The sequence below is a fragment of the Cheilinus undulatus genome, linkage group 13, assembly GCF_018320785.1.
Source record: "Cheilinus undulatus linkage group 13, ASM1832078v1, whole genome shotgun sequence".
NCBI lineage: Eukaryota > Metazoa > Chordata > Actinopteri > Labriformes > Labridae > Cheilinus > Cheilinus undulatus.
This window is the reverse complement of record NC_054877.1, coordinates 17,361,177-17,379,199: the sequence shown is the minus strand read 5'-3', so window position 1 is coordinate 17,379,199 and position 18,023 is coordinate 17,361,177. Positions and strand designations below refer to the sequence as shown.

At 40.9% G+C, this 18,023-nt stretch overlaps 1 protein-coding gene across 8 annotated transcripts in view; it reads right to left on the bottom strand.

Moving 5' to 3' along the window:
- Positions 1-18,023, bottom strand: part of mib1 (MIB E3 ubiquitin protein ligase 1) — a 72,968-nt gene that overhangs the window by 16,332 nt on the left and 38,613 nt on the right. For all 8 annotated transcript variants that reach the window (XM_041803473.1, XM_041803475.1, XM_041803469.1 and 5 more), the window contains exons 13-15: positions 2,464-2,596; positions 1,357-1,443; positions 736-894 (exon numbers count right to left, since the gene is read on the bottom strand). In XM_041803473.1, the coding sequence (XP_041659407.1) occupies positions 736-894; positions 1,357-1,443; positions 2,464-2,596 (379 nt within the window). The remainder of the gene's footprint in view (positions 1-735; positions 895-1,356; positions 1,444-2,463; positions 2,597-18,023) is intronic.

Below are 18,023 nucleotides of genomic sequence, written 5' to 3'. Positions count from 1 at the left end.
CTGAAGAGGGGAAAATAAATATACTGGAGAGCAGCTAAGAGTATTGTATGAAGCAGCCTCATTGCGAGATGATTAAACTAGTCACACAGCTGTCACAAGATACATTTGTCACCTAAGCTTACTCATTTGTACAAAATTTTCCACATTTCCTGTTTACTTTTATTTTCTATTACTACTTCACACATCAATTCACCCTGACTTCTTGTAGAAATTATATTTGGTGGGAAAAGACTGATCCAATTTTTGGTGGAATAAATGTTTGCATGTGGAAAGACAAAATTTTAATTGAAATCAAAACTATCAATTGCCGAGCACTAAACAAGACTGCAAAATGTTTGTTGGTCCAACAAGTCCAACAATTCATAAGTAAGCAGTGACACAAAGAAAAAAAACCTTTGTTGTTTGTCAAAAAGTGAATTAAGTGAAATGGACAGAGATCTGATAAGCTTTAGACAATGTGATTACCACAGTTTGCAACTGAATAGTTTTTACTACACTGGATAAAAACAGCAGAAATTTTTGGTTATGACTTTCTACCCTCCATAACACAAAAGGTAGGTAAGCGTTGTGTTTCAGTTTGTTGTGTTTTTGCTAATAAAGCCATTTCTTGTTGCGAGTGTGTTGTTTAATTCTCATCTTTTAACAGTGATGCGTAATGATACCTTAAGAAACCTCAACCAGTGAATGACTGTAATCTAGGGAGAACACTGAGGTTAATAATAGATGTATATGTACTGTGTTCTTGGAGGGTTCCCAGGGCTCCACTTTGCTGACGTCCTGCATATCTTGAAGTTGTCGCAACTGGGACAGTGTGTGGTGACGCAGTGCCTCATGAAGCGGCGTGTCCCCGTCCTTGTCCTGCACGTCGAGCTTGGCCTCTGCACGCACCAGCAGCTGTGAAGAAAAACACGAAGAGGCAGTGAAAGAGAAAGTCTGGAAACATCCATAAAATAACTTTAAATTTATGCAACAATGTAAATGCCAAAGCACTGATTTATAAGGCAGCTGCTCACACTGAGCTGCTTCTGTGTTGTGCTCTCCAATTATGGAGTGCATTTTTTCTTGAGTCCACAAGATGGCAACGTGGCAATCTCAATCCAACACTACGCCAAATGACTCAAAGCGAGACACTGCCTCAGAGAGCGTTTTCCCTACACAGCATTAATCTGAGCAGGACCTCAGAGAACTGCAGGACATCCACCAGTGTAAATTAAACAAGGACTGCACTGATGTAACAGTACAGAAGAATGAGGGAGTGATGCAGAAATTACTAGAGCATGTTTGAGGTGGACATGAGAGGAGAAAAATGATAAATGACATAGTGAAGGAGGATAGGAAAGAAAAGGACCCACTAACCCGGACTATCTGGGTGTGTTGACGCTCCACTGCCAGATGTAAGGCCGTCTGCTGGTTGACGTTCTGGATGTCTAAGCTGGCATTGCCCTGGGACACAGGAAGAGGAAAGAAGCAAACACAAAATAAACATAAAGGCAATAGCAAGAGTGGATCACATGCATTTGTGCACTGACAATTGAAAGAAGTGATAAACAGCAGGACAGAGATTTCAATTAAAAGTAAAATAATTGTTTGGCAAATTAACAATAGTAACAGCCCCTCCAGCTATCTGTGCCATGACTAAACCTTTCTTCCCTAAACCCCACTAACTTACAAAGTATCACCTAGGGAGCTGAAAAAAAAAGCATCCTACAATAACGCTGCATGTGATTGTCATTTCCAATTGCGAACAAATCAACTGAGGAGATGTGAAGGGGAGATAAAGCATTGTGATCAGGCAGTGTGTGAAATCCCCAAGTAATAAGACTGACTGGCTGGCTTGCTGGCAGGGAATCTGCAGTGCACCTTGTAGTGGTGCTGCAATTTCTGAATAGAAAGCTGAGCCATCACTGCGATCCAGCCCCATTGCAGGGACCTGGGAAAAAAAAAAGGCCATCCCCCAGTGAAAGGTAGCACGCACAGCGAGCATTCATGCGTTTGAATGTTGCAGCAACACTGCTGCCTTGCAGCATTCCCTAATTAACCCAGTTCCCACTTGGTCAGGTGACTTTTCCCTGTAAACTCCAGTATGTTTCAGTCTTCTGAGAGTTAAAGCTGCAATCTCAGAAGGGAAAAGAACAAGAAGCAATGATTGCAAGAGGAGGAGGATATGAGGGTCCAACAGCACTAAAAAGTACCCCTGGAGACCCTGTGAACCGTATGGATTCAATAAAAAAAAAATGGCAGTTACAGCAGCTTGAACTGGTCTACAGCTTGCTGGCTGCAGGGAGTGCAGTGGAAGCTGCTCTTAATGGTCTCTAGTCAGCCAGAAGCGCAGGCTTAGCTGATGCAGCGATGCTTAAGGCTGCTTTGGGGCCTTTACAGAGTATGAATAACTGCCACTGTTGTCAGTTTAAGTAATTAAGCATACATTGAAATTTATGTCTACCAGTGGTGGTGCATTGTTACCTGGTGCACCAACAGCTCAGCCACCTCCACATGGTTGTTGAGGGCAGCAAGGTGCAGTGCGGTGTAGCCATCGTCCTTCTTCTCGTCCACAATCCAAGGCCTCGGCAGTTTGGACAGCAGCACACGCATGGCACTGCACAAAGAGGAGACAAAAAGAAAGGGGAAAATGAGCGTTTGACTGGGCTGAGCTGGGAAGCATTTCAGAAAAACTCTCAGAAGGTTCAGACAGAACAGTCAATTTGATAGTTTATGATATAAACTGCCAAAATCAATCCATCTCTGACTGAATATATCAGGCACTGTGTAAAAGCTTATGGCCAGACACAAAGTGTGGTAAGCAAACACATCACAGTTTCTGTAATGCTGAAACACAGCATACTCCAATACACTTTCCCTTTCTCTCTCTCTTTTTTTTTTTTTTTTTTTATACAACAGAGCATATCCCATTTTCTCACACAGGGACAAGAATACTAAATCAACTTAGGGAGGAGTTGCTTTCTCAAGCAGAGTGTTATTTACATCAAGCTTTGAGTGGTACAAGTGCTGTGTGTTATTTTAGAGCACGCGTCCCTCTCTACCATCTCTTCAGTTCAAAAGGGAAGACACATTTCCCCTGGTGATGCGCAAAAAGCGTCTATCATTGGGAGGCAAAATGGTAATTACACAAGATTTAGCTGCTTTCAGTCAGGTCTTCTCCTGGGTAAAAAAATCAGACAGGGAAAGGGAGGGAAAAAAATCCATTGTTTGAACAGCGCTGTCTAAGAGAGGTGGCCTGGTGTGGTGAAAAGGGAGAGTCAGTTCTGTGCCACTGAAGGTCATTTAGAGGATGTGTGCCACAGAGATGTGGCTGCAAAGGAAACTGTACAAGAGGAGGGCTAGGAAGGAGTCACAGTGTCACAAAGGGGTAGAGAGGGAGGCTGACTGTCCCTCACTATGGCGGTATTGAAAGGAGGAGATGGCTGTTTGACAAGGAATAGGAAGCTGCACACGTTTACATTTGCCACTAAATCCAAAGATCACAAAAAAGAACCAGAGAAAATGGAGAAAAAGCAGCAAGTTGGCTTAATCTATAAAACAGTTGTAATTATAAGAAATAGATTGGATTTAACATCCTTCCTTCTACTAAGTCAACTCTGTTTCACAGCACGACTGCTGAAGTTTAATGTTTGAACTCATCCATTATGTCTTTGCCCCCAACCCCTTCCTCTCCTCTTCCTCCTCTTGCTTTAGTCCCTGGGCACACATCCAGGCATATGGTACATGAGAACACTGAAATGAGACTCATCCCCTATTAAGTGTTATGGCCAGTCGAGGAGATGTGATGTGAAACAAAGGCTGCAAACACATCTCTTCAATTTGTGCAAATACTCAGAAACATAAAGCAAGACACTTTAAAGCCATATATTTCTGAAGTGTGCTTGTATCTCGTCTGTAGTTGGGTACAAAATGTACCTTCAAGAAGCATTAAAGCAGCAACGCTGGAGGGAAACTTGTGACCTTGATTAACCCTGAATAATCATGCAGGGCATATTTTTGAACTGCGACAAAAGGAGCCAGCTGATTTAACTCTGACTTTGATATGGCTGAGCAGCCCCTTGGTGAGCGCAGGAGTGTTTACGTACACAGAAGTGAGGTAAATAGGGTCTAAAGGAGGGGAGGGAGGAAATGGGCTCCAGCACAGAGCAGGAAGGCCACAGCCTGCACAATCAATGAAAACTGTTAACTATTAAGAAAGAGAAAAGAAAGAAATGCAAACCAAAATGCTGGCAGGCTTTCAGACTGAAGGTAATCAGGATGGCCCGTTCCCTGCGGGTTTTTTGCTAAACCTACAGCTTGTCTCCATCCTTCTGGAGTAATGAAAGAGAGCATCATCAGCACACCCTCTTGAGGAAGCAGAGAAAGAGGGGGCAGAGGAGGAGGAGGAGGAGGGGGGAAGCAGGCAGTCAGCACCTCTGTACGGACAGAGATCCGGCGCTGGTGTACTGCTGCAGTGATGAACAGCGCAGCACACTGATCCCAGGCTCCCTCGCTCTCTCTCTCTGCCTCTCATCGCACAGAGGCTCACACACACATACACCTGCATTGCTTGCAGCTATCTTCAAGCACTTAATGCAGAGGAGCACTGCTTAAATGTGATAGCAACCGCACCCTTTCTGCCTAATCTCACATTCATAATATGTCGCCTTTGTTACAAGGAATTATTTGCTTGCGTACTGTAGATTTACCATCTCAGGGGGGACTTTTGAGTAATTTCATCCATACCGCTCCCACTGGGAAAGAGTTGAGACTTAAACAAGCAAATTATTCAAGAAAAGACCTTGCTACATCAGATTCTTGCCTGAAGCTTTAACATTAAACTTATCCCCGGTGGTTAAACAAATCACTCTTTCAGCTGCCTTTCAAATAAGGCTGATAGACAATAGAGGGATGCAGTTTTTTTCCCCTTAACTACAACAATTCACACAAGAATCAAGGGCAATTGTTCCACATAAAGCCTTTGTTCTTTTTCTCCCTCCTATTGGTGCAATATACAACATTTGTGCAGTGTGGATTGGCTGGAAAAATCTCCTATATGTAGAACAACTGGCCAATAAATGCACGCCTGCCACACTATAGGGGCAGACCGGCGCCTTCTACAGTCAGAACCACGTACTTGAGCGCTGGGCAGGTGTGTGCTGGTGGAGGGAGCCCCGCCAATAGAAGTCTTGATTGACAGGCTCCCTGCCACGCTGGGCGAAATGGGCAGACATTAATATTAATGCCCCATACTGGCACTGCTGCATTGCAGTTAAGCTATTTGCTGTAAAGGCAGAAAAAAAGAGAGTAAATTAAGAACGAAGGAATAAATCCTTGTTCTTTTTTATCTCTTTGCTAAGTGATGTGAGCAGTGACTGAGGGAGGTATGAGAGAAACTGTGTTGGCCCCTGAGGCAGGTTGTCTAAAAGAAGACAGAAGAAAATAGCGAGTTTACCCAGCTGACCTGAGAGTTAACATTTAGACATCTCAGGATTTGAGAGGGAGAGCAATATTCAGAGCGAAGTGAGGATCTCCTTATTGCAGCTGAACCTGAAAACCGATGCTATGGTCTGTTTAAATGCAGGAGGATGTGCAGTTGAGGAGAGAGGAAAGGTAGAGGAGAGAGGTAGAAGGGGAGACGTGATGGAACTGGGTCACCCTGTGAGAGATCTCAAGAGTCCCTCAGGAGAGCTGCACAGGGGCCTGTTGTCTTGGGCTGCAATTTGTCATTGACCAGGACGCTCTCTGACACCCTCAGCTCGCTGTGTATCGGCGTTTGTCATTGTATGTAAGACACTCGAAGTGTGAGTAAGGAGTGCATGTGTGCCGGTCTAATTTTGTGTGCGTGCAGGTCGACAGGGCCCTTCTGCCGCCCTCGCCTAGCTGACAGCCATCTGTGTGGTGGTCAGTGGACGTTATTACAACAGGAAGTGAGAGTCGGGGGACAATAACTTGGGTAGGACAGGGCAAAAACGGGAACAGTCAACATCCAGCCGGAGATTAATGGCTGCGCACAAACATATGGTTACTCTGATGTAGGAGACGTGTTTGGCATATCCTCGTCCGTTAACTAGGGCTTCAAGCTCCAAATTCTGCATTGGTAATTAGTCGCCAAAAAGTGTCCCTGTGCCCAGAAATATAAAATACTTATAACAAAAATATTAAAAATTATCAGTGTGGTACCTCTTGTGCTTTTGTGATCAAAAATACAGAGGATACTGAAACTAATGTGGGGACAGGTGCTCCAAGGCAAAATGAAATCTTGACCTTGGCATACAGCATAAATGTAAGGTCCATTTACTTCTTCCTACCAGAGCCTTTAACTATATCACAGTCCCATTTAGCAGATGCAAACATGATTTTTCATTTTTGAGGCCTTTTACAAAAAGTGTTTTACTTGAACAAGAATTCCTAACAGCCCATGAATTACGTTTTAAAGCTATTGAACCAACATGTCAAAACTCTTTCAGAAGATAAATTATTTGATACAGCTGTAAGCCTTTAAAAGCTAGTGTAGTTAATAATGTTTTGATACAAATGTCACTAGTTTGTCTGCCTGCATGAAACTTTGCTGGTCATATCATGTGCAATAAGTTTTTCCGATTTCTCCTCTCTCTGATACTGGTGGGGTTTTTCCTCCTGTGGCAGCGTCCTTACTTGGAACAGCCTTTCGAGATGAGACGACTTCAGACGATACATGAGGTGTCAACTTAGAGGGGATGGGATCAATACTCACAGGTCCTTTGAAATAGTGAGCTCTGTTCCCAACAAATCATTCACAAAGCAGTACTCTAACTCCAAATGGAACCCCCTGTTCCAACTTTCCTCTCTGCACAAGGTGGTGCTTTTCATCACGTGTGAGTGGAGTGTACAGCAACGTAAAAAAGAGGCAGCTGTTTGAAAAGGTACAATCCTCACTATTTCAATGATCAAAAAAATTGCTGCAATTAATGCAATTGTAATCACAATGTCAGGCTGTGCAATTACATAATCACAAAAATGCAATTATTTTCGTGTTAAGTAGTATTTGACAGTTTTTAAGGCCAGCAGAAAGGCCTGTACAGTTATTTAAGTGCCAATACTACACGTTGTAGAAGTAACTTTCTTTTAAAAAAGGAAAAAGCTATTATTTTATTATTATTATTTTAAGTTATTCTGAAAGCAGTACTGTAAATCTTCAGGTTGTGCATTTTTTATGCAACTAATTATTTGCATGTTTTTGAGTTGAGATATACACGCTTTAAAACTATCATTATGCTGTGCATTTTCATTAATAACCGAGCAAGTAGATTCATGATACTATTTATATATCATATTGTAATTGCAAATCACAGTATTGTCCAGTATAATCAGAATCACAAACTATCCCCAACTTGTGCAGCACTAAATAAAATGATCAAAAAGCATCTACATCTTTAAAAAAGTAAAGATCACTAAGTCATTTTTTAAACCAAAAGCTGCTGTGAGAAAAAGAAGGAGAACACTGTACAAAATTGTACCAAAAGGTTGTCAAATTTTTGTAATTTCTAGAAATGAAAAAGAAGAAATCCTCCAATATTGGGTATCAACAGATTCTACTTTAAACAGGTATTGATGCTCTAAATTTTACTCCAAAAATGTTAAAAAAAAAAAAAATCATTGTTTAAATCAAGTCATGATAAACTGCTTCTGACACCCTCTCTAAAATAATAAATACCCTACCAGAGTTAAGGTGCATCTTTTCGTGATAGTTTTGTTGAGAAGGGCTATAGCTGCAGGTACAAAACTGTTCCTGTAGAGTTTTTTCTCCCCTTAGGAGCAACAAACAGACAGACAGCCAGAGCAAAGAAGCTGAAACTCAGAATTTAGAGCATGAGAACAGTCATGGAGAACAGAGCTCACCCTACACTGCAGCTGTAAGGAATAAAGATCTGCAGCCTATGAGCTTCACTTTGACTTGATCAAAAGCTTTTTTGTTTTTTTAAAGTTAGGAAACAAAACCACGAAACAAGGGAAAAGGGTAAAACAGAGTCAGTTAAAGCTCAATAGAATAAAATAATCAGAGTTTTATTGATATACTTTGAGTGAAAATGTTGGCTTAGATGTTTATTTTTTAAATACTTGAGTGAAAATGATACCAGCTGTAACAAATACATCAAAAAGTCTTCAATCCCCATGCAAGTATAACCATGTGAACTTTAGATCCCTCTCTTTCCCTCCAGGAGCAATTACTTCTCAGTTCACTTTGCCAGGCTGTCCTATCAGCTGCTGGCCGTCCTGCTGCGGACAGAGTAAATAAACACAGGTAGCGTCCAGGCCAGCAGTGCAGCAGAGAGACGAGGACAAGAACCTCACTGGCTTTGCTCGATAAAAAAAGGCTTTCATTACCATGCCGTGAAGAGAATAATTTCCCCTACAATGTGACCTTCCCCTGCCTGCCTGTACCTGAGGCCCCTGAGTGAGCAGGCTTTTATTAAGGACTATTTGCATAAACCGGGAAGAGGGAAGATGGGTAAAGGGGTGCATTTCTATGATGTTTTTTGGTTATCACCATAGCTATTGCCTGTATGCCTTGAAGGTTGTTTAGGAGACGCCAGGTGCATTTAAAACATCACAGGTACATTTGTCTGTCCATTTAGGAATTGGGTGGGGGCCTATAAAGGCTTAGCTTTAATTAGCCTTAAATCACCTGGTATTATGGGGTGTCCTGATTCATAGCAATTTATGAAGAAGGAGGTAGAAAGACAGTCAGAGAAGCCCAATGGCGCGTTAATGTCCCATTGGTTCGAGATGACCCAATTATTTTTCCCATGCTACTCTTCCTTTGCACTTTATTCTCCTCAGCACCTTGAAAAACCTCATTCTCATTTCTGCACCAGCCATAATAGTCATAATATACATCCATTTTCAAGAAAAAAAGCAGACGATGACATAATAGATAAAGCAAGGACATGTAGATTACATTAGAATAAAGAGACACCTAAATCACACAAAATATATGGAACAATAGCATCATTACCTAGAAAACAACCAGGTAGTAATTAGACATCACTTTTCACACAGGCTTAAGTAGGCCTGAGTGATAATGTAATAGGTTGTCCATTCACTTACAGTCCTTTCTAATGCAAATAAGGGGAGAGCTGAATAAATATTAATACGACTGAATAAAAATTAACCTGCTGTTTAAAAATGACTCTCATGTAGTTGACCTACGACTGGGATAAAAGAGTGAATATACTCTGACAATGTGCAAATACACTTGAAAGGTGACAAAACCACATGACGGGATTTGGTAATTACATTCTGAATGGTTGACTTGACGTGCAACAAGAGGGAGAGGAAATGAAAATTGTAGATCAAAGATCACCTGTCAGACAAAGATACAAACAGACTGCAGTACACTGTCATTAGTGCATCGACACTCAGGGACTTCTGTTTCATTCTGAGTCAATTCACCTCAAACAGGCTGCTAAGAGGGCAAAGAAAATCATCTCTGACCCTCCAGCCTGCTCACCCCTTTTCCCCACAAACAGCCCTGAGGAACATGTTACAGATCACTGCCCAGTCAAAGAGCTTCAAACCCGGTGTTAACCTGCTAAACCCATACTGAATTCAAGAAAATAAAATCTACTGATTATGTACAATTTCCAACACGTTTATAAAACTTTGACATATTAGTATTTCTCTGTTTCTATTTAGCATGTTGTATGGGTTTTTAATGTTTTTAATAGTGGGCATGCTGTGTTTGTTCTCGTTCATAGTGTTTATTTTAAGACATTAATAAGCAGTTCTAAAGTTGAATGGCCTTACAAGTGGGAATATGATGGTGGTAAGACAAGCCAAGGCTTCAAAACATCACTTATGAAACCCACAGGTTATGTAACTATGCAAAAAAAAACCGCTCTCACCGTCTGTCTCACATACATATTAACAGCACCTCCACCAACACGACTAGCAGCTAAAATACAACAAATATTCTGTCTGTGTCAGCTGGAGGTTCACAGGTAGGCCAGCTTGTTTATCCCATCCCAGCTGTTTTTATGATAATTAAAGATGCTGTCTGACATTTTACAAAGAAAAAAATACATATAAGTTAGAGAATCTGCTCATAGTTCTGCTCTCACTGTGGGAGTACATGAAGTTGTACAACCAAAATATCAAATATCAGAAATCAATCAGACCAGTCTGGAGAAGCTGACTGGGCTGGAGTTGGCTTTTGTGTCTCCCTGTCAGGACTCCTACGCACTTCTAAAAATCTAATTTAAGAATTTTCAAGACTTTTTAAAGACCTGAATCGAGAAAAAATAATACTACTTTTGTAATAGATTTCTAGTATCGGACCACAGCTGAAGTAGAGCAGAGAATATTTTGGGGTCATAAATGGCAAAATTTGACTTCTGACTTGACTTCTGGCACATCTGATGCAGAGTAATGCGCTTTTGTCAGGGAAAACCTGTCACAATAAAGGTGGGCTGCATGGATTTTTAAGTGGGCAACCTGGTAGCCCAGATATTAAAGAACTGGACTAGTGTTTTACAAAAATACAGGATGTATTTAATCACAGTGAACCAGATTAAATCAGATAAAATGAATATTGAATACGGACATGTCTTTGTCAAAGTGCCTTCCAAAATTTAAGATCTCTCGTGGTAAAAATCAGACTTTTTAAGGCCTTAAATTTCACATGTGCCATCTAAGATGATTTAAGATTTCTTAAGGATCTGTATCAATCCTGCCTTGTACACTGCATGACAAACGACACAAGATCATGCTGAAAGTCCAGCCGACTTCAAGTGACTCGTGTGAATCGAATTCTGTGCCTGAACCGGCTGAAAATTGCACAGTGTACACCCCGCTAAAGGGTGCACTCACACTAGGGCAAGTTGCTCAGTACCCTACTGAAGTACTTTGGCTTATGTCGGTTCGGTTTCAATTAAAGTTACAGGCTGAATGTAAATGGCACATTTTCATATTTTTTATTAATTAGTTACTTCCCATGTAAGTAGACTTCAGCTCTTAATTCTGTGGTCCAGTCTTCATTTTAGATACTCTCATAGGCTCAGGCTTCATTTAATAGTCTAAATTTTCAAGCTTGTTAGATCATTAGAAGTCTTTGTGTTGAGCCACATGGTGTTCATCATTTGAACTGTTTTTAAGTTTTAAAAAAAGGGCTCAACAACCCATCAGCATCTTTATGACTTCCTACCTTTAACCCAATGGTTCAATCTCATCTCATCTCTTTTGTTTTGATTAGATACTTGCATCTTGTATGACTGTAAAGTTCCACTCAGTTTATTTGAAAAATTATTAGACCCACTCCTGCCTGGTGAAATGAACTGCAAGATCTTCCACACACAGAGGTACAAAGCGGTAAATAGAACCAAGGGATTGACTCTGGCTTTTGCAGAGCGGTGGAGAACTCAGCCGTGCAGAAGGTCTTTCGATCGACAGTCCCACTGCAGAATGCCACACTGTCACCATACAGGCAGACAGTCTGAGAGGCTCCCATGATCTATAGTCTCACAGCAAATCTTCCACTTTAAATCACCCCCTCACTCCCTAGCCTGTCTCCCACCTTTCTGCCCCCACAAACACATCGCACTCGCCCTCACTCTCCCCGTGAAACGCTCATCTCTGTATGTTGTGACCTGTGAGGGTCCCTTAACGCACAGCATGCCAGCAGTAACTGTATTGCCCCTTAAACACAACAGACAAACGATGATAACACACCATCAAATTCTCTTCCGCTGTAATTGGCAGAACAGATCCAAAGTGACACAAACAGGCTGCCATACTGCAGCTGATGAGTCTGACTTTTTCAGTGCTCACACTTCTACACTCACATGCAGAGAGAAGCTGAGGCTGAAAGAGTGATTTGGTAATTAAAATCTATTGTTTGCAGCGGGAAATAATAGGGATCAAAAGGGCCTTGTATCAGCTCCTGCCTCCCCTAAGCAGTGAGACAACAGGCCATATGCCCCAGAGCACCATAGAAAATGTCTAACAGCCAACTTGTTAATGGAGCTAGTATGAATGTGCTATACATTAAACAGATAAGGCTCCATAGAAACATAAATGTATCCCATACAGACTCATGATTCAATAGATACTGCGGAATGAAGGTTTTCTTAAACTATTTTTCCAAATACTGCCTCACCCCCAAAAAATACACCTGATATTTTTGTTATTTTTTAAACAAAGCAGTTTATATGCTATGGTCGATTTTCTTCAGTATTCCTTGCATGTTTGGACGCAACCACCCACACACACAAACACAAGCACAAGCATACCAAATGACACAAACAAAAACAAATCCTTATCCCCTTGACCTGTCATACTGCATTTACACGGGGACCACTGACTTCAGTGTCCGCACAGGTTACCAAGGTAACCTGGTCTGCATTATTCAACAGCTAAGCTTGGTTTAGAAGTGAACATCAGCCTGAATGTGTCCCTCAGAGTACATTAGGGCCACTAATACCTCTTGGAGCTTGCAAAAATTCCTTGATGGGACACGAAATATTAGCTGTGCCTACATCTGACCATACACCTGAAACATAATTGTAGAGATGTGCAAACCTGGCCTGTTACACACCTATAAGTACTGAAAAGGAACTCTTACTTACTTGTCATTACAGTTGATTAACCCCTAAGAATTCCAGGTAAAATCAGTCAAAAACGCCTTTGCAGGAATACCCATATGAAATTGAATGCTGCGTTTGACTGTCAGACTCACTGTAGCTGCTACTAGTATTAAGTCATAAAACAATGTGAACAGAGGCCTGTAGATGACTGAAACTAGGAGGTATTAGCTGGAAAACTCAACTGGACCAAAGCGTTAAGCCTTTGCTAGTTCAGGTTTGAAGATGATAACAACAGAACAGAAAATTAGGATTTTACACCTGTTGTATGAGGAAAAGTCACAGTTTTTCAAACTGGAGACTCCAAACAGGATTGAGGTTGGTAGACATTTTTGTATTTAACATTGCTAATAATTAACTGGAAAAAAGAAGACATTATTAAAGCAAATACAGTGGACTATTGAGAACAACAACTGCAAATTTGAGATTATAAAAGAGTCCATGTTTTTGGACTAAATATTTGATGGGGTTTAGATTGTGGGGACTTTTTCTCAAGCAGCAGGACTATTTTTGATAGAGTGTTATGATCAGGAGAGTACAGGAGAGTTTCTGATGGTGAGCTGTGTCACTTTCATAGCCTGACAAATGCAATAATTGTGGCTGATGTGTTGGTTTTATCCTGGAATGGTTAACATGGTCAGAATCCTGAGAATCAGGGCTTTCTGGTGGTGTATAAAATGTTATATTTACATTTTGTAAACCACCGAATAGTTACAAAGAGATCTGCTGGCCCACTGGTGGGCCCTCCGCTTTTTAAGAGGTTAAAAAGGTTTTCCTGAGATGATGTGTATGGTATAGAGTTCATATATCAAATACTGGGTCACTTGGGTTAAATGGCTATTTTTGTTATGAAGTTATCTTTAAGTCTATTAAATGACAAAACTTGTGTAAAATAATTTAGCACTATTTTTGTCTGTATTTACAAACATTTAAAAATAAAGAAAGGAAGAAAATCCTTTGTGGAGGGAGAATGTTCAACATTTCTGCATGAAAATCACTATATATATATATATATATATATATAAATATATATATATACATATATATATATATTATTATTATTATTACAGTTGATTACTTTTTCATTTAAGTTACCACTTAATCAATTGATTATTTACAGGGCCGGTTGTGCCCTGTGCTTTTTAAAATCAATTAAAATTATTCAAACAAATTAGACTCTGTGCTTGTTATTAAATGTCTTAAGGATAAGATCAAAAAAGCAGGATCTAGAGTTTTCTATAGTAATCTAAGGAAACCCTTATCATGTGTAAATATATCATCAATATTATAGTGATATAAAAACAAGGCTCTGTGAAGTCCACAATAGAAAAATAAATAAGTAATAACAATACTCAACCATGTAATATGGCCAGCTAATAAAAGATGTACTCAGTGACATGTTTTTGTGAGTTTTGTGTTGTGTGAAATCATATTTACTGCGTGGGTTATACTGATGTTTTGCATGAGCTCACTTAGCTAAGAATAATGCAGCATGTTTCTCTGTGTTTCATTAAAATCACAAATGCCGCCACTGATGTTGAAGTACCATCACATGCCTAAATAAATTCTATTACTTATCCCAATACATCAAGTAAATAGATAAACTACATTTGTTTTTAAATGGGGGGAGAAAATATTAAAGATGCCTGACAGCTGGGCTGTAGAAGTATATCACCTTGCTCTGTCATATTTATTACCTGCATTGCTGAGGCACTTAAAGTGCCACAAATAAATCCTGCTCTCTAGGTTTGGCTAGTGCAAAAAAAAAAAAAAACATACCATCAGTGCTTATAGTGACTCCACAATACAAGCTTTTCTCTTTGCATGCTATAGTCACTTTCCCAAAAGCTCTTTATGTCCTTGAGTCCCTTCAGGAAGGGATGTACCCCTCCCTCCCTCTCCCTCCCTCCATCCATCCCTTGATCCCTCGTTTCTCTCTCCCCCCTCCATCCATCCATCCTCTCCTCCCTCTGCTACCCCCGTCCCACCCCTCCCTCCCTCTCCCAACATGTGCTATAGCAACATAGCAGCCAGGACTCAATGTTTCAGCATGCCACAGGACAGACAGAGCATTACAGCATGGCTGAGCTTATCTATTGGCTCTGAGCCACCGTTGGCCCAGCCCTTGGAGGAAGTGTAGGCGTTCTGATTGGTCACAGGGGGATTGGGGCTTGTATCAGCTTGTCCTCTGGCTGATCTGTTGGACTGGTCCCAGCACAGACAGAGGTGGACACTGGGAGAGGGCTTCTAGGATTGGGTGACTTTTTCTATTAAGTCAAAGTGCATGCTGCAGCAAACTGGTACCCTGGCTCACTGAATGGACCAGTGGCTGACTGTGCTACATCTTTAATGAGAATACACTCTTCAGTGAGTAATTCAACTACAACAAGCTCCAGCTACATAATGTGAGTCTAATTGAACAACTGAAAGTAATAACAGATCATACTAAGGAGACATATGTAATTACAAGCAATAAATCAGCAGAGTCAAACTGATTTCTCTGGACTGCATGAAGTGTGTAACAGTAATTGTCCAACATAAGGATATTACCTCCCACTGTGGGCTACAAGAACCCTCTAAGTGCAGTTCATCCTGATCCAGAGTTTTACTTTGACATATCTCCACGATGAGTTATCTTTTAATGAATTACAGAAGGGAACCTGTGTACACTCTTTCCCCAGACCAAGTTTATCACCTCCACCATCCTGCTATCAGGAGTTATCGTATATTACTCTGTAAACACGGCAATATTACACACGCGGTAGATAAACACACAAACACTAAAAGCTGAATCGCTATGGCTAAGAGACATCCCTCCTCAATTTTGACCCCGTAAAATCCTCCTATCCTGCCATCATGTATTGTGCAAACGAGAGTGTGCCTGGTGTGTTACTGCATCTCAGCATATGGTGACAAGGAAACACTCATACATTGTCCTCAGCAGCTACAACACCTTTCCTGTCACCTCTATTTCAGTTTATGGATAAGGTTGTTGGCTGGTGCATGTGGCCGTCACCTGGCTAACTGACAAAAATATTCGCACAGTCTTGGAATGATAATAGGCTAAATCATGCAAAGCAAAATATACCCTGTCCACATCACTGTGGTGATCCTTGATTATAAGCAGTGCTGGTGGGTGCCTTTGTGTTTGTCTCCTGAGAAAAATGGCCTTGCACACGCACACACCCCTGCAGTGCTTAGGTATTTGAGCAATTTGTGAGTCACTTAGCAGTAACATGTGCTGCCCGTACTGCACGGTAAAAGATCAGAGACAGGAGAGGCAGAGGAGCTTCCCCTGCAGTGAGACTGGAGGGAACAATGGGCTGCTGGATCAGAGAGCCCTGACTGCCACTGGCTTCCCCCCTCCAGCACCCAGGTAGGCTGGCCCATTCATAAATCACTTTTATTCCTCCAAGCGCTCAACAGCCTCACCTCTTCAAATGATGCACTGTGTAAAGGGATGAGGAGAGAGGGAGGGTGAGGAGGGAGGGAAGAAGTGGTGTGGGGGAGGGAGAGGAGAAGAACTGATGAGAAAGACGGAGTAAGCAGGAGGAAGAGCCAGGCTGATGGAGATTTACTCAAAAAGCACAAACTGGACTCATTAGAAAAAGCTCTAATCCCTCTATGATGTTGACTGGTGGGCAGGCACACAGAAAGGAGGAATTAAAACGAGCTGAAAGAGCGGCTAGCATGCTTGAAGCTCAGAAGAATGGAGCTTCATCACCATCTGAAGCCAGAATCCAAGTACAAAACTTTTGAATTGGAGGTGGCCTGCCTCTTATTATTTAAAATAAAACAGACCAGTTATCATCTAGGGGTGAGAAAAAATACTGATACAGCAATTTATCAATGTCCTCACTAATGTGATACAATTATAGAATTGCTGGTGCCAAATATCAATATTTCAGTTTTAAAATGTGTCACTCTGAACAGTTTCCTTCCCTATTTAACACAACATGACACTACTACATGACCTCTCATGGTGGTGCTAATGACATGAATGAGGATAACGTAAAGCAGCCGACTGACAAAAGAAAGAGCTGACGGTATGATAAAAGAAAACAACAATGAAAGGAATAAGGTCAAACAAAATTGAAAAGAATTTCAAGGATGATGCATAATGATAACTAATAAGGAACAGGCCAATCAAATTGGAACTGGTGCATCTTTCAGCACCCCATAATCATCGAATGAAGAAATACAACTAGGCAAAGCTTATAAGAAGAAAATCACATCATATACCCCTGAATCTTTCTAAATTGTAGTTTACCATTCTTAATGGCAATATAAAAACATAACCTTCCAAAATTCATCATGAGAATGACTAGCTAATGTCAAAGCGAAAATAATCTAGAAATTTATCTCAACTCATTACAAATAGAAAAGGACATAGCTGACTAGATTCATGCAATCGAGTCAATATTAAGAAGAGGAGCCTATGAAAATGAATCATACACTGCCTTTAAGCACCAACTCTTTGCTTAGTGCCAGGCTTCATTATGAATGCTAAAGCTCTGTCAAAAAAATCTCTATCACAAGCTTTAAATGGCCTGAAGCAGAGAATCCTCCTCACAGCATGGTGCTGCCACCAACAAGCTTCAACGTGCAAGTTTCTGTCAGTTTGTGTTGTGTGACTTTTAACAAACAACTTTCACTATCTAACATGGCCATGTTGATTAAAAAATGTTTAATCCTTTGGTGACTTTGTAAAACATTTAAAAACAACTTTCTTCATCTGATGATTTAAAAATGCAATCAGAGAAACCATTTGGAGGGTGAAGACTCACACAATTAATTATGTTTCCGATTTGTACTCATTTAGATCAATTTGTAGAATTCATTTGGTTTGCCCCTTTTCTGTTAACTGATGCAAATAATCCCAATGACATCTAGTCACAGTTGTTAAATAACAACAGAGGAACAACTGGCTTCTTATTAAAGTTTCCACTCACGATTCATCACCATAGCATTACAGGAAATCACGCAAACATGCAAATGATTGATGCCACAACAGGCAGTTTTTACTTTATTTGGATGGAGATATGTTTAAAGCAGTGCTCGTCTGGAAGAACAACTCGTCCCACCCCCTCATCCAATGAAAGAAAGCACATCTATTAGTCGACCCTGTTCTTATTGATCGATTAACTGCTCAGCTAAACATTCAGCCTCTCGCTATTCATCATGGAGGGAAGATGTAAGCTGGGCTGCTGAGTTTCAGGGGCAGATGGGATGTCGGGATGTAATTGAGATTAAACTGGTGGGTTGGGTGGCTGGATGAGGCAGGGTGGAGACCCACTGAAGGGATGCACAAAACACACAGGGACTTTGTCAGTGGAGTTATTGGCCACAAAAAACCTTCACCAACTGGGTAGATAATGTATGCATGCTTTCAGGTTAAAAAGCATAAGTACACAGGTCCAGCTG